At 47.1% G+C, this 26,328-nt stretch overlaps 2 protein-coding genes across 3 annotated transcripts in view; one reads left to right on the forward strand and one right to left on the reverse strand.

Moving 5' to 3' along the window:
• The window catches only part of asic1c (acid-sensing (proton-gated) ion channel 1c), a 537,225-nt gene that overhangs the window by 214,878 nt on the left and 296,019 nt on the right, over positions 1-26,328 (forward strand). The window lies entirely within an intron of this gene.
• Positions 13,966-25,972, reverse strand: LOC147114492 (actin, non-muscle 6.2-like). The gene is made up of 3 exons (XM_085992206.1): positions 25,883-25,972; positions 25,636-25,784; positions 13,966-15,764 (listed from the first exon to the last, which is right to left on the reverse strand). The coding sequence occupies exons 2-3, from the start codon at positions 25,759-25,761 to the stop codon at positions 14,760-14,762; spliced, it is 1,131 nt and encodes a 376-aa protein (XP_085848332.1). The 5' UTR covers positions 25,762-25,784; positions 25,883-25,972; the 3' UTR covers positions 13,966-14,759.

Raw genomic sequence — 26,328 nt, forward strand, 5'->3', positions numbered from 1 at the left:
CTAGACGACCATCCCCCACTAGTCGATCATCCCCCGCTAGACGACCGTCCCCGCTAGACGACCATCCCCCACTAGTCGATCATCCCCCGCTAGACGACCGTCCCCGCTAGAGGACCATCCCCCACTAGACGATCATCCCCCGCTAGACGACCGTCCCCGCTAGAGGACCATCCCCCACTAGTCGATCATCCCCCGCTAGACGACCGTCCCCGCTAGAGGACCATCCCCCACTAGACGATCATCCCCTGCTAGACGACCGTCCCCGCCAGACGACCATCCCCCGCTAGACGACCATCCCCCGCTAGATGACCATCCCCGCTAGACGACCGTCCCCGCTAGATGCACATCTCCCGCTAGACGACCATCCCCCCACTAGACGCCCAGCTCCCGCTAGACAACCATCCTCTGCTAGATGACCGTCCCGCGCTGGACGACTGTCCCCTCTAGATGACCAACCCCCACTAGACGACCAACCCCCGCTAGACGCCCATCCCCCGCTAGACGACCATCCCCCGCTAGACAACCGTCTCCCGTTAGACAACCATCCCCCGCTGGACCACCGTCCCCCGCGAGATGACCGTCCCCGCTAGACGATTGTCCCCCGCTAGACGACCATCCCCCGCTAGACGACCATACCCGGCTAGACGACCGTCCCCCGCTAGACGACCTTCCCCCACTAGCCGACCATCTCCCGCTAGACGACCATCTCCATTCTCTGGCAGGGACATCCTGCCCCACCCCGAACTAAACCTCTCACCGTGAGCGTTCCCATCCCCCTTCACTTGTTGACAAACCTGCCGCTCCTACACCTGGCACTCTCCTGCACTCGAGTTTTCTTCTATATAAGGTATGGAATGCAGAGAGTATCTGCTGTTTACGCTGGGACAGGCTCCTGCCCTCGGGGCTCTCCGTGTAGCAATGCCTTCCCACCTCGCTGGCCCATGTTCAGGCCTGTTTTAGAGTCTCCAGCTTCCCAGTGTCTGCGTCTAATCATTCAAACTGTTGGGTCACTTTTTAGCTAGTTTGGGGTTTGCACAGAATTTACAGCACAGAAACAGGCCATTCGGCCCAACACCATACCGATGTTTATGCTCCACAGAATCACCTCCGACCCCTCTTCATCTCACTCTATCAGCATATCCTTCTATTCCTTTCTCCCTCATGTGTTTATCTAGCTTCCCCTTAAATGTATTTATACTATTTGCCTCAACCACTCCCTGTGGTAGCGAGTTCCACATTCTCACCACTCTCTGGGTAAAGAAATTTCTCCTGAATTCCCTATTGGATTTATTAGTGACTGTCTTATATTTATGGCCCCCAGTTTTAGACTCCCCACTCATTGAAACTTATAAAATTCTAACAGGACTGGACAGACTAGATGCAGGAAGGATGTTCCCGATGGTCGGGGAGTCCAGAACCAGGGGTCACAGTCTAAGGATAAGGGGTAAGCCATTTAGGACAGAGATGAGGAAGAATTTCTTCACCCAGAGAGTGGTGAACCTGTGGAATTCTCTACCACAGAAGGCAGTGGAGGCCAATTCATTAAATATATTCAAGAAAGAGTTGGATATATTTCTTGAGGCTAAAGGGATCAAGGGGTATGGGGAGAAGGCAGGGACAGGGTACTGAATTTGGATGATCAGCCATGATCTCATTGAATGGCGGAGCAGGCTCGAAGGGCCGAATGGCCTACTCCTGCTCCTATCTTCTATGTTGAAACAGCTTCACTACGTCCACCTCACTGGCAGCTTACCTGGCTGGGTATTCTTTGGGTATGAACAACAACTACTTGTATCTATATAGCGCCTTTAACGGAGTAAAACATCCCAAGGTGCTTCACAGGAGTATTTTAAGACAAAAAATTTGACACCGAGCCACATAAGGAGAAATTAGGGCAGGTGACCAAAAGTTTGGTCAAAGAGGTTGGTTTTAAGGAGCGTCTTAAAGGAGCAAAGAGAGGCGGAGAGGTTTAGGGAGGGAATTCCAGAGCTTAGGGCCCAGGCAACAGAAGGCACGGCCGCCAATGGTTGAGCCATTATAATCAGGGATGCTCAAGAGGGCAGAATTAGAGGAGCGCAGATATCTCGGGGGGTTGTGGGGCTGAAGGAGATTACAGAGATAGGAAGGGGCGAGGCCATGGAGGGATTTAAAAACAAGATGAGAATTTAAAATCAAGGCGTTGCTTAACCGGGAGCCAATGTAGGTCAGTGAGCACAGGGGTGATGGGTTAACGGGACTTGGTGCGAGTTAGGACACGGGCAACCGAGTTTTGGATCACCTCAAGTTTACGTAGGGTGGAATGTGGGAGGACGGCCAGGAGTGCGTTGGAATAGTCAAGTCTAGAGACAACAAAGGCATGGATGAGGGTTTCAGCAGCGGATGAGCTGAGGCAAGGGTGGAGACGGGCGATGTTGTGGAGGTGGAAGTAGGCAGTCTTAGTTATGCTGCGGATATGTGGTCGGAAGCTCATTTCAGGGTCAAATATGACACCAAGGTTGTGAACAGTCTGGTTCAGCCTCAGACAGATGTTAGGGAGAGGGATGGAGTTGGTGGCTAGGGAACGGAGTTTGTGGTGGGGACCGAAGACAATAGCTTCGGTCTTCCCAATATTTAAGAACATAAGAAAGTAAGAGCATAAGAATTAGGAGCAAGAGTAGGAGAGACGGCCCCTCGAGCCTGCTCTGCCATTCAATAAGATCATGGCTGATCATCGACCTCAACTCCACTTTCCTGCCCGATCTCCATATCCCTTGATTCCCCTAGAGTCCAAAAATCTATCGATCTCAGCCTTGAATATACTCAACGACTCAGCATCCACAGCCAGTTTTTCTATTCTTCCTACCAAAATGAATAACCTCACATTTCCTCACATTATACTCCATCTGCCATGTTCTTGCCCACTCACTTAACCTGTCTATATCCCCTTGCAGGTTCTTTGTGTTCTCCTCACAGCTTACTGTCCCACCTAGCTTTGTATCGTCAGCAAACTTATCCCTTCTCTCTGTTTTCTGTCCGTTAACCAATCCTCTATCCATGCTAATATATTACCCCCAACCCCATGAGCCCTTATCTAGTGTAGCAACCTTTTATGTGGCACCTTATCGAATGCCTTTTGGAAATCCAAATATACTACATCCACTTATTCCCCTTTATCTACCCTACTAGTTACATCCTCAAAAAACTCTAATAAATGTGTTAAACACGATTTCCCTTTCATAAAACCATGTTGACTCTGCCTAATCATATTATAATTTTTCTAAGTGCCCTGATACCACTTCCTTAACAATGGATTCCAGCATTTTCCCGATGACTGACGTCAGGCTAGCTGGCCTGGAGTTCCCTGTTTTCTCTCTCCCTCCTTTCTTGAATAGCCAGGTTACATTTGCGACCTTCTAATCTGCTGGGACCGTTCTAGAATCTAGGGAATTTTGGAAGATCACAACCAATGCATCCACTATCTCTTCAGCCACCTCTTTTGGAACCCTAGGATGTAGGCCGTCAGGTCCAGGGGATTTCTCAGCTTTTAGTTGGAGGAAATTTCAGCTCATCCAGGACTGGATCTCGGACAAGCAGTCTGACAATTTAGAGACTGTGGCGGGGTCGAGAGAAGTGGTGATGAGGTAGAGCTGGGTATCGTCAGCGCACATGTGGAAACTGACGCTGTGTTTTCGGATGATGTCGCCGAGGAACAGCATGTGGATGAGAAATAGGAGGAGGTCAAGGATAGATCCTTGGGGGACCCCAGAGGTAACGATGCGGAAGTGGGAAGAGAAGCCATTGCAGGTTACAATTAGAAAGATAAGAATGGAAATAGGCGAGTGCTGTCCCACCCAGCTGGACGACAGTGCAGAGGCATTGGAGGATGGTGTGGTCAACTGATAGTTTACCTTTGTCACACTCACAAAGGATGTCATTAGTGACTTTGATGAGAGCCATTTCGGTATTGTGGCAAGGGCTGAAACCTGATTGGAGGGATTCAAACATGGAGTTAGAGTCATAGAGTCATAGAGTAATACAGCACGGATAGAGGCCCTTCGGCCCATCGTGTCCGCGCCGGCCATCAAGCCCTGTCTAATCTAATCCCATATTCCAGCATTTGGCCCGTAGCCTTGTATGCTATGGCATTTCAAGTGCTCATCCAAATGCTTCTTAAATGTTGTGAGGGTTTCTGCCTCCACAACCCTTTCAGGCAGTGAGTTCCAGACTCCAACCACCCTCTGGGTGAAAAAGTTCTCTCTCAAATCCCCTCTAAACCTCCCGCCCTTTACCTTGAATCTATGCCCCCTAGTTATTGACCCCTCTACTAAGGGAAAAAGCTCCTCAGCATCCATCCTATCTATGCCCCTCATAATTTTGTACACCTCAATCATGTCCCCCCTCAGCCTCCTCTGCTCCAAGGAAAACAAACCCAATCTGCCCAGTCTCTCTTCATAGCTGAAGCGCTCCAGCCCTGGTAACATCCTGGTGAACCTCCTCTGCACCCTTTCTAACGCGATCACATCCTTCCTGTAGTGTGGCGACCAGAACTGCACACAGTATTCCAGCTGTGGCCTAACCAGTGTTTTATACAGTTCCATCATAACCTCCTTGCTCTTATATTCAATGCCTCGGCTAATGAAGGCAAGTATCCCATATGCCTTTTTTACCACCTTATCCACCTGTTCCGCCGCCTTCAGGGATCTGTGTACTTGCACACCCAGATCCCTCTGACCCTCCGTCTTGCCTAGGGTCTTTCCATTCATTGTGTATTCCCTTGCCTTGTTAGTCCCCCCAAAGTGCATCACTTCGCACTTATCCGGGTTAAATTCCATTTGCCACTGTTCCGCCCATCTGACCAACCCATCTATATCGTCCTGCAGACTGAGGCTACCCTCCTCGCTATTTACCACCCTACCAATTTTTGTATCATCCGCGAACTTACTGATCATACCCTTTACATTCATATCCAAGTCATTAATGTAGACCACAAACAGCAAGGGACCCAGCACCGATCCGTGGTACCCCACTGGCCACAGGCTTCCAGTCACAAAAACAACCTTCGACCATCACCCTCTGCCTTCTGCCACTAAGCCAGTTTTGTATCCAATGTGCCAAGGCACCCTGGATTCCATGGGCTCTTACCTTCTTGACCAGCCTCCTGTGCGGGACTTTATCGAAGGCCTTACTGAAATCCATGTATACCACATCCACTGCGTTACCCTCATCCACACACCTAGTCACCCCCTCAAAAAATTCAATCAAATTAGTCAGACATGATCTTCCCTTGACAAAGCCATGTTGACTATCCCTGATTAATCCTTGCCTCTCCAAGTGGAGACACATTTTGTCCCTCAGGACTTTTTCCAATAATTTTCCTACCACTGATGTTAGGCTCACTGGCCTGTAGTTCCCGGGTTTTTCCCTACTACCCTTCTTGAATAATGGTACTACATTAGCGGTTCTCCAGTCCTCTGGCACATCCCCTGTGGCCAGAGAGGTCCTGAATATATGTGTTAGAGCCCCCGCAATCTCTTCCTTTGCCTCACACAGCAGCCTAGGATACATTTCATCCGGGCCTGGGGATTTATCCATTTTTAGGCCAGCTAAAACCGCCAATACCTCCTCCCTCTCGATGTTAATATGTTCGAGCATATCACAGTCCCCCCGCCCTATTTCTATGTCTACATCGTCCTTCTCCATAGAGAAAACAGAAGCAAAAAATTCATTTAGAACCCCTCCTACATCTTCCGGCTCCACACACAGATTGCCACTTTTGTCCCTAATGGGCCCTATTTTTTCCCTAGTTATCCTCTTACCCTTAATATACTTATAAAACATCTTCGGATTTTCCTTTATTTTGCTCGCCAGTGTTATTTCATGGCCCCTCCTTGATCTCCTAATTTCTTTTTTAAGTATCCCCCTGCACGTTTTGTACTCCTCTAGGGCTTCCTCCATCTTTAGCCTTTTGTATCTACCAAAAGCCCTCCTTTTTTTCCTAATCCATTCTCGTATATCCCCTGACATCCACGGTTCCCTGTGGTTTTTGGAACCACTCTTGACCTTTACGGGAACATGTTGCCATTGTATGATCTCAATCTCCCTTCTGAAAGCCTCCCATTGCTCCGATGCGGATTTTCCTACAAGTAGCTGATCCCAGTCCATTTTGGCCAGATCCTGCCTTATCCTATTAAAATCGGCCTTCCCCAATTTAGAACCTTTATTTCCGGCCCATCCCTGTCCTTTTCCATGACCACCTTAAATCTTACCATATTATGGTCACTATCACCAAAGTGCTCACCTACTAGCACTTTTTCCACTTGGCCGGCCACATTCCCTAGAATTAGGTCCAGTACCGCCCCCTCTCTTGTAGGACTTTCTACATGCTGGCTCAAAAAGCTCTCCTGGATGCACTTTAAGAATTCTACACCCTCTGAGCCTTTCACACTCTGACTATCCCAGTTAATATTGGGGAAGTTGAAATCCCCCATTATTATTACCCTATTATTTGCACATTTCTCTGAGATTTGCCTACATATCTGTTCCTCTATCTCCCCCTGACTGTTTGGAGGCCTATAGTACACTCCCAGCAAAGTGGTTGCCCCCTTTTTGTTTTTAAGCTCCACCCATATGGCCTCATTAGAGGACCCTGCTAATATATCATCCCTCCTTACTGCAGTAATTGACTCCTTAATTAATATTGCGACACCCCCTCCTCTTATACCTCCCCCTCTATCTCGCCTGAAGATTCTGTACCCCGGAATATTGAGCTGCCAGTCTTGCCCCTCCCTCAACCATGTCTCCGTGATAGCAACAATATCATACTCCCATGTGTTTATCAACACCTTCAGTTCATCCACCTTATTTGCAAGACTCCTTGCATTAAAATAGATGCCATCCAGCCTTGCCCTTATATATTTGCCCTGTCTACCAAGCTGACTTGTTTTTTTCTCTATAATTGGCAGCACATCCCCCCCCTATTTCAGCTCCCCTCTGTATCCCATCCCCCTGCCAAGTTAGTTTAAACCCCCCCCAACAGTGCTAGCAAACCTCCCCGCAAGGATATTTGTCCCGCTCTGGTTCAGGTGCAACCCGTCCGACTTGTACAAGTCCCACCTTTCCCAGAAGCAGGCCCAGTGATCCAGGAAAGATGGACACGGATTTGGGTGACAACACATTCAAGGACTTTGGAGAGGAAAGGGAGGTTGGAGATGGGGCAGTAGTTTGCAAGGACGGAGGGGTCAAGGTTTTTTAAGGAGAGGGGTGATGATGGCAGATTTGAAAAGAGGAGGACAGAACCTGAGGAGAGAGAACCGTTAACAATGTCAGCTAACATGGGAGCCAGAAAAGGAAGTTGGGTGGTCAGCAGTTTAGTGGGAATAGGGTCGAGGGAGCAGGAGGTGGGTCAAATGGACAAGATGAGCGCAGAGAAGGAATGAGGGGAGATCAGAGAGAAACTGGAGAAAGATGTGAGTTCTGGGCTAGGGCAGGGGGGAACCTTAGAGGAGGTTTGGCCCGGTGGGCTAGGGGAAGGAAGGGAAGTGGCAGAGGCAGCTGAACGGATGGTCTCAATCTTAGAGACAAAGAGGTCCATGAGCTCCTCACACTTGTTGCAGGTGGGTGTGGAGGAGACAGGGGAGAGGAGTTTAAGAAGCTGGTTAGCAGTAGAGAATAGGAGCCAGGGCTTATCTTTGCATTCCACAATGATTCTGGAATAGTGGGAAATTTTGGCAAACGAGAGCAGGGCCCGATAATGCTTTATGTGGTCCAGCCAGATCTGGCGGTAAATGGCTAAACCAGTTGTCCGCCATATCCGTTCAAGTCTGCGATCCCTTGGACTTAAGGGAGCGAAGATGTGGGCCGTACCAGGGGGAACAGCCAGGGTGAGAGAGAGAGTAATTGTTTTAATAGGGACTAGGGTATCAAAGGTGGTGGTGAGGGTGTGGTTGAGCAGATCGGTAGCTGCAGAAATGTCGTGGTGAATGGAGGGCCTAAGGCTGGACAGTTGGGATTTTGTAAGTGCAGTTCTAAGTGAGTTGGAAGAGAGGTTTTCCGGGGGCGGACACAGAAGGAAGTAGGGTTGGGGGGGGGAGGGGGGATGTGGGTGGAGAGCGATACGAGGAAGTGCTCAGAGATGGCCTTATCTGCGATTGGCACGATGGGAGTAGTGGGGCCACGAGAGGTGACAAGTTCGAGGGGGTGGCCATGAATATGGGTTGGGGAGTTCACATGGAGAGAGAGATTAAGGGAGTGTAGGAGGCTAGTGAACTCAGAGGGGCGAGCATGATGAATTGAGCTGGAGGTTGAAATCACCGAGGATGAGAAGTCGTTCGGTGCAGAGCTGAGGGAGGAGAACCGTGAAGATATCTCGGTGATAGTATTAATGGTACTTGGGTGGGTGAACAATAGAGAACGAGAATTTTATATGAGAGGTGGGAAGGGTGGAATAAGGTGAGATGCTCAAAGGAGGAGAAAGTGCCGGAGGAGTAGGGGGACAGACCAAGGTGTGATTTGGTGATGAGAGCCACACTGCCACCACGGCGGTCTGAGTGGGGCAAGTGGTGGAAGGTACAGCCAGGTGGGGAGGCTTCATTTAAGGGTAAGGGGTCATCACCCTACAACCAAGTTTCCGTCAGGACCATGATATCGATGCAATCATCCACGATAAGCTCATGGATGGCAAGGGCCTTGTTCGCAAGTGAACGGACACTCTGGAGGGAGATGCGGAGAGGGTCGGTGATGGCTGGCCCATTACCAGCGTCCACAGGGTCAGCACTGGGGGGGTGAGTTGGACGGGGAGGAGATTGGCAAGATTTGCCCCCCCGCGGGCGCGCTGGGCAGGAAGGGCGACAAGAGTAGGATGGGACAGCTGGGGTTGCTGCTCGAGTACAGGCAACGATGAGGCACTCCGGATCCTACACAGCAAGTGTCGGCAGCCAAATACTCCTGTCCTCACTATGTGTGTATTGAATGAGAGTTCAAATGCCACCTTGGGCAGTCTGAAAATTCAAATTCAGTGTCAAAAAAGAACTGGGAAAAAAGACAATCAGTAAAAGTGACCATGGAGCTGTGAGATTGTCGTAAAACCCATCTGCTTCACTATTGTCCTTTCGGAAAGGAAATCTTCCGCCCTTACCCGGTCTGGCCGATATGTGACTCCAGACCCACAGCAATGTGGTTGACTCTTACTTAACCTGCCCTCTGAAGTTGCCCAGCAAAGCACCCAGTGCCCTAGTACAAAAGCAAAATACTGCGGATGCTGGAAATCTGAAATAAAAACAGAAAATGCTGGAAATACTCAGCAGGTCAGGCAGCATCTGTGGAGAGAGAAACAGAGCTAACATTTCAGGGCGATGACCCTTCGTCAGAACTGGAAAAAGCTGGAGATGTAACAGGTTTTTAAGCAAGTGTAGGGACAGGGAGAGGGGGGAGGGGAGGAAAGAACAAAAGGGAAGGTCTGTGATAGGGTGGAAGGCAGGAGAGATTAAGAGACATTAAGAGATGGTGCGAGGCAAAAGGAGATGGTAATGGGACAAGTTAAGAAACAAAAGATGGCTCGAAATGAGGTATAAACGGCAATGGCAGATTGATCAACAGCTGCCGTGAGAGAGAGAAAAAAAAATAGGAAAAAAATGTTCTTTCCTCCCCTCCCGCTGAGGGGGATTGTCCTCGCCTGTGTCCTTTCTTATCTATCCAGTCGTAGCCAAAGAATCTCCTGCAATGGCTTCTCTCCCTGCTCCCGCATCGTTACCTCTGGTGTCCCCCAAGGATCTATCCTTGGCCCCTCCTATTTCTCATCTACATGTTGCCCCTTGGCGACATCATCCGAAAACACAGCGTCAGTTTCCACATGTACGCTGACAACACCCAGCTCTACCTCACTACCACTTCTCTGACCCCCTCCACTGTCTCTAAATTGTCAGACTGCTTGTCCAACAGCCAGTTCTGGATGAGCTGAAATTTCCTCCAACTAAATATTCGGAAAACCGAAGCCATTGTTTTCGGTCCTCGCCACAAACTCCGTTCCCTAGCCACCGACTCCATCTCTCTCCCTGCCAACTGTGAGGCTAAACCAGACTGTTTGCAACCTTGGTGTCGTATTTGACCCGGAGATGATCATCCGACCTCAGATCCTCTCCATCACCAAGACCGCCTTCTGGTGAAGGAATAAGCAATATGCCATATTCAGAAAAATACACCGTTCTATGAAATATTCTGACTTTATTAAAACATGAGAAACTGGGCTTGGAAATCTAAAAGCCTCAACAATCTAAAGCCGTGAACAGCATACAACCTATTGAGATAAGATAAGTTGTTGACACTGAATCAATAGCCTTATTGAAGCAGAAGTTGGAGGTTCCAGAAAATCCGAAGCCTTGGAAAGAACACAATACCATACCCTGTTAAAGTGTCTTAAACCAACACTTCGGAAAGAGGCACATAAAATTAAAGAAACATATGCTTTCGTAAAAGTAACATCAAATGAAATACGGAGACACGAGTCTGTGTTGCAACCAACTGAGGTAACTAAGAAGACAATGGTGCAACCAGCTGAAGTGTTCTAAATGCAAAAGATACAAACAGAAGACCTTCGTAAGAATGACATCAAATAGATGCACCAGCCATCACATTGTTTTTATGATAAGCTTCGAACACCTAAAGGTAGAGACACAGGTCTGCTTGCTACAAGCTGAACTAACTAAAAATAGCAGGGGTCAGCAGAAAAATGACTAGAGATAATTAGCTTACACCACTGAGAAAGAGTATAAAAATTGGACTTTCAAATGGGAAGACAGATTCGCTGTAAAGCGGCAAAGCGATTCTCAGGCTTCAGAGGCAAGCTCTGTAAGTCTTCAACTCTGAGTCTCGGGGATCAAAAAGGTACTTGTATTTGATTTTGGTGGATATCCTGGAATAAGACTAAGAAATGTAAAAATGTAACAAAGTTAAGATTTAAGAATAAGGATCTCTGATAAGATTGTAAAAGCTTTTTGTATTTGGAACTGTTAATGTCGCGATTGAAACACCTACTGTAATTACATGTCGGTTCTTTAATAAATCTATATTTTTTTTAAGAATTGTCTCATAGTACTTCTGTATCAAACTCGTGAACTCAATCTCTGTACACTCTGGGGAGGAGTTGCAGAATTCTGGGGGAGTTTTCCAGACCCTCATAATATCCGGAAGGTTACAGTCTAGCTAAATTTATTAAAAGTGCTATCTGGAGGACGGTAACATCTTCAGGTCGTTCCTTTCCTTTAGGGAGAGATAGTCTGGACCTTTAGACCCAATTAAGCGTCTTTAGGATTCGGCTACCTCTAACTTTAGTTGAAAGTGAACGTCTGGGGAATACGCCTGATCTGGGGTAGCCCGAAAGGGGCTAGGACTAGTAATTATCACACTCACTTCAACCTTCGTATCACAACTCCATCCGAATCTCAGCTCATCTGCTGCTGAAACCCTGTTGCCTTGGTTACCTCTTGACTACTATTCTAATGCACTCCACCCTCCATAACTGGAACTCAACCAAATCTCTGCTCCCCACATTCTAACTCTCACCAAGTTCTGTTCACCCATCACCCCTGGCTCCTGGTGAAACAATGCCTCGATTTCAAAATTCTCATCCTCATTTTCAAATCCCTCCCTGGCCTCGCCCCTCCCAATCTCTAATCACCTTCAGCCCCCCAACACCGAGATATCGGCTCTGCTCTAATTCTGGCCTCTTGTGCAGCCCTCTGATCTTAGTCGCTCCACCATTGGTGGCCGTGCCTTCAGCTGCTTGGGCCCTAAGCTCTGGAATTCCCTCCCCAAACCTCTCCAGCTCTCCTCTTTTAAGACGCTCCTTAAAACCTACCTCTTTGACCAAGCTTTGGGTCACCTGTCCTAATATCTCATGTGGCTCGGTGTCAAATTGTTGGACAACACTCCTGTGAAGCGTCTCAAGTTAAAGTTGCTATAGAAATGGAAGAAGTTGTTCTGTGTGGACCTGATCTCTTCCCCATGACCTGTGTGTACCTACTCTGACCTGTATGTACCTGCTCTCTGGCCCCTGACCTGTATGTACCCGCTCTCTGACCCATGACCTGTATATACCCGCTCTCTGACCCCTGACCTATATGTACCCGCTCTCTGTCCTGCCAAGTGTCAGCTTAGCTCAGTTTGTACTTCTAACCTAGTCAGATAGTTATCGGTTCTTTCCAGCATTTGAGCACAAAATCTGCATCAGAGGGGCGGTACTGAAAGAGCGCCGCACTGTCGGAGGGGCAGTACTGAGGGAGCGCCGCTGGAGCAGATTCAATAACAACTTTCAAAAAAGGGAATTGGATAAATACTTGAAAAAAAAAAAAAAGAGAAATTTGCAGGGCTATGGGGAAAGAGTGGGACTAATTGGAGAGCTCTTGCAAAGACCCGGCACAGGCACGATGGGCTGAATGGCCTCCTTCTGTGCTGTAAGGTTCTATGGTCTTAAAAGTGGCTGCAGAGATAGTGGATACGTTGGTTGTAATCTACCAAAATTCCCTGGATTCTGGAGAGGTCCCAGCAGATTGGAGAACTGTAAATGTAACTCCCCTATTCAAGAAAGGAGACAGAAAGCAGGAAACTATAGGCCAGTTAGCCTAACATCTGCCATTGGGAGTCCATCATTAAGGAGGTAATAGCAGGAAGTTTAGAAAATCATAAGACAATCAAGCAAAGTCAACATGGTTTATGAAAGGGAAATAGTGTTTGACAAATTTGCTAGAGTTCTTTGAGAATGTAACAAGCAGGGTGGATAAAGGGGAACCAGTAGATGTAGTGTATTTGGATTTCCAGAAGGCATTCGAGAAGGTGCCGCACGAAAGGTTAATGCAGAAGATAAGCGCTCCTGGGGTTGGGGATAATATTTTGGCATGGATAGGGGATTGGTTAACTAACAAAGGCAGGATGAATGGGTCATTTTCCAGTTGGCAACCAGTTACTAGTGGGGTGCCACAGGGATCAGTGCTGGGGCCTCAACTATTTACAATCTATATTAATGACTTGGATGAAGGGACCGAGTGTAATGTAGCCAAATTTGCTGATGATACAAAGATAGGTGGGTTTAGCAAGTTAAGGAGGACACAGAATCTGCAAAGGGATATAGACAGGCTAAGTGAGGGGGCAAAAATTTGGCAGATGGAGTATAATGTGGGAAAATAAGGTTATCCACTTGGAAGGAAGAATGAAAAAGCAAAATTATTTAAATGGAGTGACACTAAAAAATGCTGCAGTACAGAGGGATCTGGGGTCCTAATACATAAAACACAAAGTTAGCATGCAGGTACAGCAAGTAATTAGGAAGGCTAATTGAATATTGGCCTTTATTGCAAGGGGGATGGTGTATAAAAGTAGGGAAGTCCTGTTACAATTGTACAGGGCTTTGGCGAGACCACACCTGGAGTACTGCGTACAGTTTTGTCTCCATATTTGAGGAAGAAATTGGAGGCAGTTCAGAGAAGGTTCACTAGGTTGATTCCTGGGATGGAAGGGCTGTCTTGAGGAAAGGTTGAGCCTATACTCATTGGAGTGAAGAATGAGAGGTGATCTTATTGAAACATAAGATACTAAGGGGACTCAACCAGGTAGCTGCAGAGAAAATGGTTTCCCCTCATGGGGGTATCCAGAACTAGGGGGGCATAGTTTCAGAATAAGGGGTCACCCATTTAAGACAGAGGAGGAGGAATTTTTCAGAGGGTCATGAACCTTTGGAATTCTCTTCCCCAGAGAGCTGTGGAGGCAGAGTCAGTGAATATATTCAAGGCGGAGATTGACAGACATTTGAAATACAAGGGAGTCGAGGGGTACGGGGAGACAGCGGGAAAGGGGAGTTGAGGGCAAGATTGGATCAGCCATGGTCTTATTGAATGGCGGAGCAGGCGCTAGGGCCGATTGGCCGACTCCTATTATGTTCTTATGGAAAAGGGTCATGCACTCTCAGCATTCATTCATTGATTGGCAGTTATACACAAATGACTGTCCAAATACATTTTATTCACAGTTCCAGAATGTTGTGCAATAACTGGGCAGGTGGAAAAATACAAGACATTGTTTACAACAGAAGTTATTAATACCAAGGAACCTCTGAGGTTTGGAGCAAACAGTTCAGGAGATAAACCTTCTCACCATTCCCCATAAACCATCAATAACCAGTTAAAAGCCCCAATCTCCCATCACAAGCTACTACCATCACACCAGCAACTTCTCAGAAGGGATAGACATTCAATATGAAGCCTCACAAAAAGCAAGATACTCAAGTACATAGAAGATTACTGTAGCAAAGGTTCAGACTGGAAACCATCCAGGAACTGGACCTGCTCAAGGGGAGATTTGGGACCTCAAGGCCACAAACCCAATGGGATCTGCAGAATTCAAACCTTGAACTTTTCTCCAACTCCCATCATCAAGACTACCAGGATGGTTGAGGGCAAACTAGATGGACCTTGGTCGTTTTTCAATTTACCAGGATAGAAGGGGGGGGGGGGGGGGGGGGGGTGTAAAACCTGAACATTTCTCCCAGGAACCTCAGGACTACCTCCCAATAAAACATTCTAGGGTCAAAGTAAAGAATTCCATTCTTCAACTCTTCTTGTACCAAAGCCAACATTGGAGACCATAAGAAAGTCAAAACTGATATCAATCGCAGGCAAAGGCCCAAAACAAAAATGTTATCAGCCATTCAGGCAGCATCTGCTGAGAAATTAAGGTGACATTTCAGGTATAAATTAATTAGTCAAGCCCAACTCAGTTCGGAGCCCTACAGCACATTAGAAGCACTTGCGATGGACTATGGAGGGCCCAGACTCATCGTACTCCTGCTTACTGATCCACATTTGCTGGAAGGTGGAGAGAGAAGCCAAGATGGATCCTCCGATCCACACTGAATACTTCCTCTCGGGCGGAGCAATGATCTTAATCTTCATTGTGCTCGGAGCCAAGGCTGTGATTTCCTTCTGCATCCGATCAGCGATACCTGGGAACATGGTGGAACCACCAGACAAGACAGTGTTAGCATACAGATCCTTCCTGATGTCTACATCACATTTCATGATGCTGTTGAAACAGGTCTCATGGAGCCCACAAGATTCCATCCCAATGAAGGAGGGTTGGAAGAGGGTTTCTGGGCACCTGAAACGCTCATTGCCGATGGTGATGACTTGGCCATCAGGGAGCTCGTAACTTTTCTCTAAGGATGAGGAAGAGCTAGCCGTCTGCATCTCAGATTCAAAATCTAAGGCCACATAGGAAAGTTTCTCCTTGATGTCACGCACGATCTCCCGCTCAGCTGTGGTGGTGAAGGAGTACCCACGCTCAGTCAGGATCTTCATCAAGTAGTCAGTGAGATCCCGGCCAGCCAGATCTAGTCGCAGGATGGCATGAGGCAAGGCGTACCCTTCATAGATTGGCACAGTGTGGGACACACCATCACCAGAATCTAGCACAATGCCAGTTGTGCGGCCAGAGGCGTACAAGGACAGCACAGCTTGAATGGCAACATACATGGCTGGCGTGTTGAAGGTCTCAAACATGATCTGGGTCATCTTCTCCCGGTTGGCTTTGGGGTTGAGAGGTGCCTCTGTGAGGAGAACAGGGTGCTCCTCTGGGGCCACTCGCAGTTCATTGTAGAAGGTGTGGTGCCAGATCTTCTCCATGTCATCCCAGTTGGTCACAATCCCATGCTCGATGGGGTACTTCAGGGTCAGAATCCCCCTCTTGCTCTGGGCTTCATCACCAACATAACTGTCCTTCTGACCCATTCCCACCATCACGCCCTAGAATGGGGAATAAAGCAAAAGATGAAACATGCCATCAGGAGTTAGAGGAGCTTTACTCAGAAAAATAGAATAGTCCAGCACAGGAGGAGGTCACTACTATTGAATCTGTAGCCACCATCCCTTCCACAAGGTTTTTCTCTCAAATCACCGCTGGTTCTGCCAATGACCTTCTGTGCCCTCTGGTCATTGACCCCTCAGCCAATTTTTTTATTTTTAAGTTATATAAATGCACGCGTTTGATCTGGAATGCGCTGCCTGAAAGGGCAGTGGACGCAGATGCGATAGTAACTTTCAAAAAGTGGAATTGGATAAATACAAGGAGAAAAAAAATTTGTTGGGCTATGGGGAAAGAGCAGAGGAGAGATTAATTGAAAAGCTGAGCCAAAGAGCCGGCCTCCTTCTGTGCTGTATCATTCTACGATTCTATGAACATCAGGATCCCTATGGCAACCAGATTAGGAGGATTGAAGTTTTCCTCCCTCACTGTGGATGGTGCAAGCCCAGATCTGGGTGTTGGCTCAAATTCCATTGCAACAGGAACTGCGATGCTCTTCTGCGGAGCTTACTGCAAGATCAGAGTGATCGAGGCACTGGGCGGGGTGAGGCTTAAGGAGATGACAAGCAAGTTTATTGTCTCCAGCCTTGAATGGTCTGATGGGTTAAAATACAGGGATTGAGAATTAAGCCACTCCCCACACACAAAGCAAGAGACACTTCTTCATGGTCAGGCTGTAGGAGTCGCTGGCAAGGCCAGCATTCATTGCCCATTTGTGGGACCGAAGGGGGGGGGGGGGGGGGGAGGGAAAGATTCTCGGCTGTCGAGGTTCAATCTTCCACCTCGCCAATATAGAGGTTAAAAAAAGTGAACCATCATTCATCACACTGATTTGTGAGATCTTGCTCTGTACAAAATGGCTGCTGTGTTGGCCTTGACGTCAAGGTGCAAAGTATTCTAGGATATGGGGAGAGGTGATAAAAGGTCTCATCCAAACACTTCCCCCAACCAAATACCACAAGCATTTGAGACAGCGGGAGGCCATGAAAGGCACTATATAAATGCAAGTCTTTTCTATACAGAGTTCCATGGGTGGGTATAGCACCCTACTTCACCCACGTGAAGTTCCCACAGCGAGTGACAAAATACTTAACCACGGCCCAACCCAGCTCTTGAACAATGCCCACCAACAGGATGTCGCTGGAGGCTCAACTCAATTTCCCCTCGAGCACAGGGGCAGTTTTCATTGTAACTCCAATACCTCAAGCAGTGATCAAACCAGCCATTGTATCTCCACAATTCAATGTTACACAAGGTGGACACACTAAATAGAGCATAAACAAAAAAGCAACAAGCCAGCACAGGCACGATGGGCCCCCTTCTGTGCAGAGAGATTCAATGCCAAACACACGAGTGCCAACCACATCACCTGAGATTAAAGCACCAGAGACTGTTTTTTAATAAAAAACAAACAAGTTTTCATGTACAACCAGACCGATTGTCTCCACATTGAGCACTGCCAAAAGAGAAAATCCTCTTTCTACTTCCCATCCACCCCAGGAAGCTGTTGGGTTCTGAATGACAATCCGAACCCATCTTTAGGGAATGAAACCAGCCGCCCTTACCCAGTCTGACTCGTGACACAACTAGGGATGGCCAATAAATGACAGTATTACCAGCGACGCCCAGATCCTGGGAATAACTGAAAGCAATAGGATTTAGTTGAAACGTGGCAGCGGTGAGGGAGCAGCGTCAATGGCAGAGGTACACAGCGATGGCACCTCTGGTCTTTCTGGGATGAGTCCAGGGGCAGGGAGGTTGGAACAAGGAGCACAACAGCAGAGCAGAAAGGGTCAGCATCTAAACATTGCAGAGGGGGTCAGGGATGGAAACCTGGAGGGGGGGGGGGGGGGGGGGCGCAGGGGGTCCGAGGTGATTCAGACACCCTGGCCACCAGCCAGCTTTGCTGCAGCCATGTCATCGTGAAACAGCCAGTTTTTGCTATCGTGGCATCTATTGACACAGCAGTGGGCCAACTTGGTTCCTTTCTCATCATACAACCTTTAAAAAAAAACTCTTACATTGCAGCAAGGTTCAATCAAATCCCTGCCACAGCAAGACCAGAATATCATCCTGGAAACAGAAATTCACAGCACAGAAGGAGGCCATTCGGCCCCTCGTGTCTGTGCTGCGCAGACCCTTCCCGGACAGCGGCGGCCTAGAGCCCGACCAAGCGGCACAGCAAGCGAGAGCGAGAGCCACTGTCAGGCAGCAATCCCCCCTCAGACCATAACCAAATATGTGTACCTTAAACTTTCTGCCCAAACTACAGACACAAAAAAGGAACCCAGTAAGCTCCATAAAATAAACCAGACATACAGATGGGCCCCAGACAGTGGAGATAAATTCATCACAGCACTAAATTCACCTGATCTCAAGTTAAATATCAAAATTTAAAGAAAATCTATGAGATCACCAGAGATGGTGTAAACATGGCCATAGATGATATAAATATGATCTTCCATGAGGCAGCTGTAAAAGCCGACCTTGTGAAACAGAAGAGGAAACGTTACAAAAGACAATAAAAATGAGAAATGGTTTGACCACGAAGGCAAAAATGCCAGAAAAGACCTGAGAAAAATATCAAACCAAAAGCATCGCCAAACAATCCAGACCTACGTATTAGATACAATGAGACCCTCAAAAGATAAACACACCATTAGGAAAAAAAAACAAAATTATACCCACAAAATACTCGAAGAAATTGAAAACTCCATTAATCCAAATCAATTCTGGGATATGTGGAATAACCTGAGTACAACACAATTGCAAGCATTACCAATCCAAGATGGCGACATCTGGAGAACACATTTTGAAAACTTCTACAAAGACATCCCAATAAACGAAACAAACCCAAGTCAACATCATATCACAGAAAAACACCACACATTAGAAGCAACAATTAAAGACAACCAAAACCCTCTAGACTCCCCAATCACATGGAAAGAACTAGCCACAAAAACAAAATCTCTCCACCTAAAGAAAGCCTGTGGTCCAGACAACATCAAAAATGAAATGCTCAAGTTCAGCACTATGGAGATGCAGGGTGCGGTACTCAAATTATTCAACATCATATTACGTTCAGGCTGTTTTCCCGATATCTGGTGCCAAGGACTCATCTCTCCCATATATAAAAGTGGAAACAAAATCAGACCCAAATAACTACCGCAGCATCTGAGTCAACAGTTGTCTAGGGAAGTTATTCTGCAGTATTCTAAATAGTAGATTACTGGATTTTCTTAACAAACATAATATCCTTAGAAAAAAATCAAATAGGCTTTCTTCCAAAACACCACACCACTGACCATATCTATACCCTTCACACTCATTGAAAAACATATACACCAAACAAAAAATGGGAAAATATTCACTTGTTTCATTGACTTCAAGAAAGCTTTTGACTCTATTTGGCACGAAGGGCTCTATTACAAACTTCTTCAGTGTGGAATAGGGGGCAAAGTCTATGACCTTATTAAATCGATGTATCTGAAAAATAAATGCAGTGTCAAAATTGGAGACAAACGCACCAATTTCTTCACCCAGAGAAGAGGCGTCCGGCAGGGCTGCAATTTGAGCCGGACCCTGTTCAACATATACATAAATGAATTAGCAGACATGCTGGAGAAAAGCGAGTCACCGGGTCTCTGTCTCCTGGATGGAGAAGTGAAATCCCTGTTCTATGCGGACGACCTGGTTCTGCTGTCTGCCACAGAACAGGGATTACAGCAACAACTAGACCTACTCGACAAATACTGCTAAAATTGGGCCCTAACAGTAAATCTAAAGAAAACCAACATCATGATTTTTCAAAAAAGGCCCAGGTGCCAGGAAAACAAATACCAGTTTACTCTGATACCATCATAGGACACACTATGAGCTACACTTACCTTGGTCTAACCATTACAGCATCAGGGAGCTTCAGCATAGCAGTGAATGCACAAAGAAAAAGCCCAAAGAGCCCTATATGCAATAAAAAGAAAATTCTACAACATCCAAATCCCAATCAAAATCTGGCTCAAAATATTTGACAACGTAATCCTGCCCATTGTGCTGTACGGTAGTGAAGTATGGGGCCCGCTCAATCACCATAGCTACACTAAATGGGAAAAACACACAATAGAAGCCCTACATGCAGAATTTTGCCAAAGCATTCTTCGCACCCAAAGGAAAACACCAACAAATGCATGCAGAGCCGAACTAGGCAGATACCCACTGATAATAAACATCCACAAACGAGCACTAAACTTCCTAAATCACCTCAAATCTAGCTCCCCAGACACCCTTCATTTTAAAGCCTTCCAGACCCAAGAGCTAAACCCAGAAAAGAGTCCCCTGAGTCAGCTGCTACTGAAACTAAGTACTCCTACTCAGCTGGACCCTGACCAGTCCCAGACCAACACTGCCATCCAAACACCAATCCGAGTGAACCAAATCATTAAACAATGCAAAGAAACCTACCTGGAACATAATAACCAAAAGCCAAAGCAGATTAGAATGTTACTGGGCCCTAAAAAGAGAATATAAACTGGCAGACTATCTCTTGACCATCAGACACAAAACAGAGACAGACCCTCACCAGGTACAGACTAAGCGACCACCAACTGGCAATTGAAAAAGGAAGATACAAGAAATCCTGGCAGCCTAGAGAGAATAGAATATATGTGATCAATGTCCGGCCAGCGAGGTTGAGACAGAGATGCATTTCCTCCTAAAATGCAAAAAATTCAACACGACAAGAAACAGATTATTTGACAAGCTCAGCCAAACAACCCCAGGTTTCAAAGAATTGGATGACTGTCAAAATTAAGATTAGTCCTGGGAGAAGGAGACAGACCATACCTTGGTGCCAAATATGTAACATGTCACAACCTGAGGACTGTTTAAAATTAATACTGAATGTACCCAACGATGTTCAACAACTTTAAATTAATATTGTTTAAACTAATATTGTATGTACCCAACGAAGGTCAAAATTGTTTGACACCTACAGAATGTTGGAAAACTGTACTTTGTTGTTATGAAAGCTTTGGCAATATGGTTCCCTGTAAACTTTCATGCCAATAAAGCATTAAAAAAAAAAAAAAGAGCAGAGCGCAGCCGGTGTTCAGGACTGAGCGGCATCAACGGGGGAGGCGCACAGGAAAATGCGAGGTGCTGCTATTGCCACGAGGACCGCAGAGAGCGGCGTTGGCAGCCACGCACGAAACCCACAGGGCGTCACCATTTGCCACGAGGACCGCCAAGAGCGGCGTTGGCAGCAGTGCAGGAGACGCCATTATAAGCCGCAGCGGGGAAGGAAAGGAAAGCACGGGAGATGCCATTTTAAGCCAGCCTAACCACACCCAAAAATGCCGAAGAGTGGCAGTATCACAGCGTTCGACAATGAAGTCAAAGATTGGACAACATATGTCGAACGCATAGAAGTATACTGCAAGGTGAATGAAGTGCCAGATGACAAGCGCTGGTATTGTTGAATTCAATGGGTGCCAAAACATATGGTTTACTACAAAACCTAGTAACCCCAGTAGAAAAGGATTTTGAAAACAGTCAATCCTACATGACCACTTAAACCTCACACCGCTGCTGATAGCAAAAAGATTTAAGTTTCACAAAAGGAACCAGCATAAAGATGAAAGTAATGCTGAGTATTTAACAGAACTGCGCAAGCTATCGAAACACTGCCAGTTTGGAACGGGACTAGCAGATACTTTAAGGGACAAGTTTGTGTGTGGGCTTCAAAGTGAAGGAACCCAGAAACTGCTTCTATCAGAAAAGGATCTTACTGCAATGCTGAAAGCCTTGTCCAGCGTATCACATGAAGCAGCAGCACGGGGCGCTGCAGAGATACAACGGAGACCGCAAGAATATGGCACAAATGAAATGTCGTACGGAACAGTGAAGTGCTAGCGCTGCGGCAGAACACACGACCATAATGATTGCTGGTTCAAGGACAAAGTGTGCAGACAGTGTGGAAAAGTAGGACACAGCAAGTGTCTGCAGGTCGGGAAAGAAAACCAGCAGCAAGAAACCTCCACAGAAGAAGAAGTACAAGAAGGTACATAAGGTGATGGAGAGTAGTTCAGACGAACAGAAGAGTGATACAGACTCTGGAAGCAAGGAGCTGGGTTGACAAACTACATAATGTGATCAAAATGGAGGATCACGCTCAAGATAGCAGGAGTCCAAGTGAAAATGGAATTGGACACAGGATCAGCCCTAACAGTCATAAACTGAAGGGACTACAAGCAGCTATTCTCACATATACCCTTGAGAGATACAAAGATTGTCTTGAAGACGTACACGGGGCAAAAAGTCTACCCCAAAGGAAAAATAAGGGTGAACGTTATATATAACGGCAAGGAAACACCAAAAATGGACCTATATGTATTGCCAGATGGAGGACCACCACTACTAGGATGTGAATGGATCCGGAAGATACAGCTAGATTGGCATTCCATACAGGCACTGACTGTGGCTGACAAAAAGGATGATGACGTCACACTTGGGCGACTGTCAAAGATCCTAACTGACACGAAAGAAGTGTCCCAGCAAGGACTCGGAACACAAAGGCATAACAGCGATGATTAAAATTGAAGAAAAATCAAGCCCCAAACTTTTAAGGCCAGACCGGTACCTTATGCGATCTGCCCAGCCATCGAAGCAGAGCTGGAGAGTCTGGAACGTTCAGGTGTACTGTCCAAGGTAGACTGGAGCGAGTGGGCTACACCCATCGTCCCCGTGATGAAAAAGTCGTTGAGCAGCACGCCTGGGGAACCAAGGAAGGTTCGCATCCGTGGGGACTTTATGGTAACAGTGAACCCGGTCCTTCACACCGTACAAAATCCACTTCCGCAGATTGAAGATATTTTCGCCTCGCTATCTGGAGGGAAACGCTTCGCTAAGATTGATCTGGCCCAGGCGTATCTGCAAATGGAGGTAGAAGAAGCATCAAAAAAATACCTCACAATCAACACCCATAAAGGTCTCCAGCAATACAACCGGCTGGTATTCGGGGTAGCATCAGCTCCAACTATTTGGTAGAGGGCAATGGAACAAGTCCTGCAAGGGATCCCAGGGACCCAGTGTTATTTGGATGACATCCTGGTCACGGGCAAAAATGACAGTGATCACCTTGCCAACCTGGAGCAGGTGCTCACTAGATTGCAGGAATATGGGCTCCGAGCTAACCGCCCCAAATGTGAGTTTTTTAGAAAACAGATCTTGAATTGTGGCCACGTTATCGATAAAGAGGGGTTACACAAGTCCCCAGAGAAGATTGAGGCAGTAGTCAAGGCTCCAGCACCAGAAAATGGGTCACAACTGAGGTCGTTCCTCAGGCTGGTAAACTACTACCATAAGTTCTTGCCAAATTTGTCTACAATACTACACCCACTGAACACCCTACTGCAAACTGGGGTGCCATGGAAGTGGAGTGATGAATGTAGACGAGCTTTCCAGAAGAGCAAAGCATTGATCACAGAGAGGTGTTGGCTCATTTCAACCCAGCACTACCAATTCGGTTGGCGTGTGATGCATCACCCTATGGCATTGGAGCGGTGCGGTCGCACAAATTACCGGACGGCTCGGAGAGGCCAGTAGCCTTTGCATCTCGGTCACTAACTTCAGCCGAGCGTAACTACGCCCAGATTGACAGGGAGGCCCTCAGCCTAGTGTGGGGAGTGAAAAAGTTAAATCACTACCTGCACGGGCAGAAGTTCACCTTGCTGACTGACTGACCAACCACTTGTCTCCATCTTTAATCCAAAGAAGGGCGTTCCGGTGATGACGGCGCTACGGCTACAAAGATGGTCCCTTTTTCTAGGGGCGCACCAATATGAAATCGAGTACAAGGGCACGAAACAGCATGGAAACGCTGATGGGCTATCACGCCTGCCACTGCCTACTGCGGAGGAAGCACCAGCAGTGGATCCTGTCGAAATATTTCATTCGACTCTAATTGAATGCTTGCCAGTAACTAACGCTGGTATAGAGAAGGAGACCCGAAATGACCTGACGCTGTCTCGGGTATATGATTTGACGGTGAAGGGATGGCCAGCACATGGCGACTCACTGTTGCCAGCATTCTCGTCAAGGAGAGAACAGCTGTCAGTGTGCCAGGGGACCTTGATGTGTGGATCCCGAGTGGTAATTCCACCCAAGTTAAGGGAGAGAGTGCTCAATGAGCTTCACGAAGGCCATCTGGGAGGAGTGAAAATGAAAAGCCTTGCTAGGGCTTGTGTGGTGGCCGGGGATAATCAGCAAATCGAGGACCTGACAAAGAGTTGCTCAGGATGCCAGAAGGTCCAAAATGCACCACCACATGCCCCTCTACACCCATGGGCGTGGCCCTCATCTCCATGGCAATGGGTGCATATTGATTTTGCTGGTCCATTCATGGACTCAATGTTTTTAATAGCCATGGATGCGCACTCGAAATGGCCTGAGGTGATCAAAATGTCCACCACCACGGAGAAAACCATTGCAGTCCTACGGACCATTTTTGCCAGGAACGGCTTGCCAGAGCAGATTTGCTCCGATAACGGACCACAGTTTGTGTCCGAAAAGTTTCGAAGATTTATGAAAAGGAATGGGGTACGGCATTACACATCCACCCCGTATCATCCAGCCACAAATGGATTGGCTGAGAGGTTCGTACAAACCTTTAAAAAAAGCAGTAAAGGCCATGTGCGATGACGACATTCCACTGCAGCATAAGGTGGACAATTTCCTGTTAGCCTACAGAAATGCGACACATGCAGTCACCAACCAGGCCCCGGCCATGATGTTCTTTAACCGAAGGTTGAGATCTCGTCTGGATTTGCTCAGACCAAATGTACGAAGAGATGTTGAGAGTAAGCAATTCCAGCACATCAATGAGAAGCCGACAAGGAGCTTCAATGTAGGGCAACCAGTCTTGGCCCGCGACTACCGAACAGAGAAATGGCAACCAGGAACGATATGCACACGGCAGGGGCCACTAATGTACACAGTGGATGTTGGGGAGAACATTGCGAGATGCTATGCTGACCAGATCCTAGAGTCACAGGATCGAGTCAACCCCATGTCTCGGTCATACGTACCTGGTGAGGAACCCGACGTACAGGTCGCATCTACCTCAAAAACAATAGCACTGGAAGCTGATGAATCAACTGATGACAGGGTGCCAGAATCGCCTCCACACCAAGAGCGAGACACTCAGGAAAGGCGTTATCCAGAAAGAATCAGGAAACCTCCCCAGAGACTGAATATATGAATGGACTATTTTCATATAACATTGTATATTAAAAATGTTAATTGTTAAAATGAGTATTATGGTACTGTTAATCTAAAAAAGGGGAGGAATTGTAATGTATATATATACACACACACACCTTAAGGGAGAGAACTACTACTTACAGCTCCTGTATACTGTAGTACCAGCAGTGACCACACTTGTATATAAACCCTGAGTAGTGATCTGTATTATTGGTTCTAGAGTAACCCTCATTCAGTAAACACCTGTTGAATCGTTCCCTGCAGTCTGTTGTCCGATTATTGAAGGACACAACATTAAAGATACACGGACCTAACAGCACTCACTTCTCTCCCCCCACCACCACACTCCCTCCCACCCCACCCCAGGGAGCAGGCTTCATTCTGGCAGAAGGCTCATCAGAACAGCTCCAGACAGGAGAGATCAATCCCAGCCCTTCAAGCAAGCAGTTTAACAAAGCCTGCATCCAAATCTTTTGAGGGAAGGAGTTGCTCCAGAACCAGGTCATTTCCCTCTCTCCGTACACTAAACAGGTCAACACTTTTCACTGAAGGACTCACCTGGTGACGGGGCCGCCCCACGATGGAGGGGAACACAGCCCTGGGGGCATCATCCCCCGCAAACCCAGCCTTACACATCCCAGAGCCATTGTCCACCACCAGAGCTGCAATCTCATCATCTGCCATGGCTTAGAATCTGTGGGAAGTGACTGAAACAGCAAAAGGAAAAACCAATTAATAGGGACACAAGAACACACAACACATTTCAGACCAACTAGTCACCAAATGAAAGCCAGTCGCCCTCTACCTTCTGACAGAGAATGCAATCCAACTCCTGATCCCAAACTGCACATACACAAGACAATGGCCCCACCTCACCCCTTATAGAGCACCAGACCCCACCCACATTCCTATCACATGAGTCAGCCCACCAATGAGATTTAGGGGGCGGAGCCAAAACCAGCCACTGAGGCTCAGGGGGCGGAGTTCAGACCAATCACAGGGAGAGAACCCAATCATTCAATTTATTTTTAATTCTTGGCATTATTCACACTTTGAAACATAAACTTTTGCCTCCTTTTGTTAATTATTTTCAGTATGAATTAATATTCGCCGTCAGATTTAACCATTTCCCTCCTTCTCAGGTGATGGCTCAGGCTCGGTAACCATTCCCCAGGATACAGAGCAACAACAACAACAACTTGTATTCATATAGCGCCTATAACGTAGTAAAATGTCCCAAGGCGTTTCACA

The sequence above is a fragment of the Somniosus microcephalus genome, chromosome 7 (assembly GCF_052327205.1).
Source record: "Somniosus microcephalus isolate GS21.2 chromosome 7, FLI_Smic_1.0, whole genome shotgun sequence".
Lineage (NCBI taxonomy): Eukaryota > Metazoa > Chordata > Chondrichthyes > Squaliformes > Somniosidae > Somniosus > Somniosus microcephalus.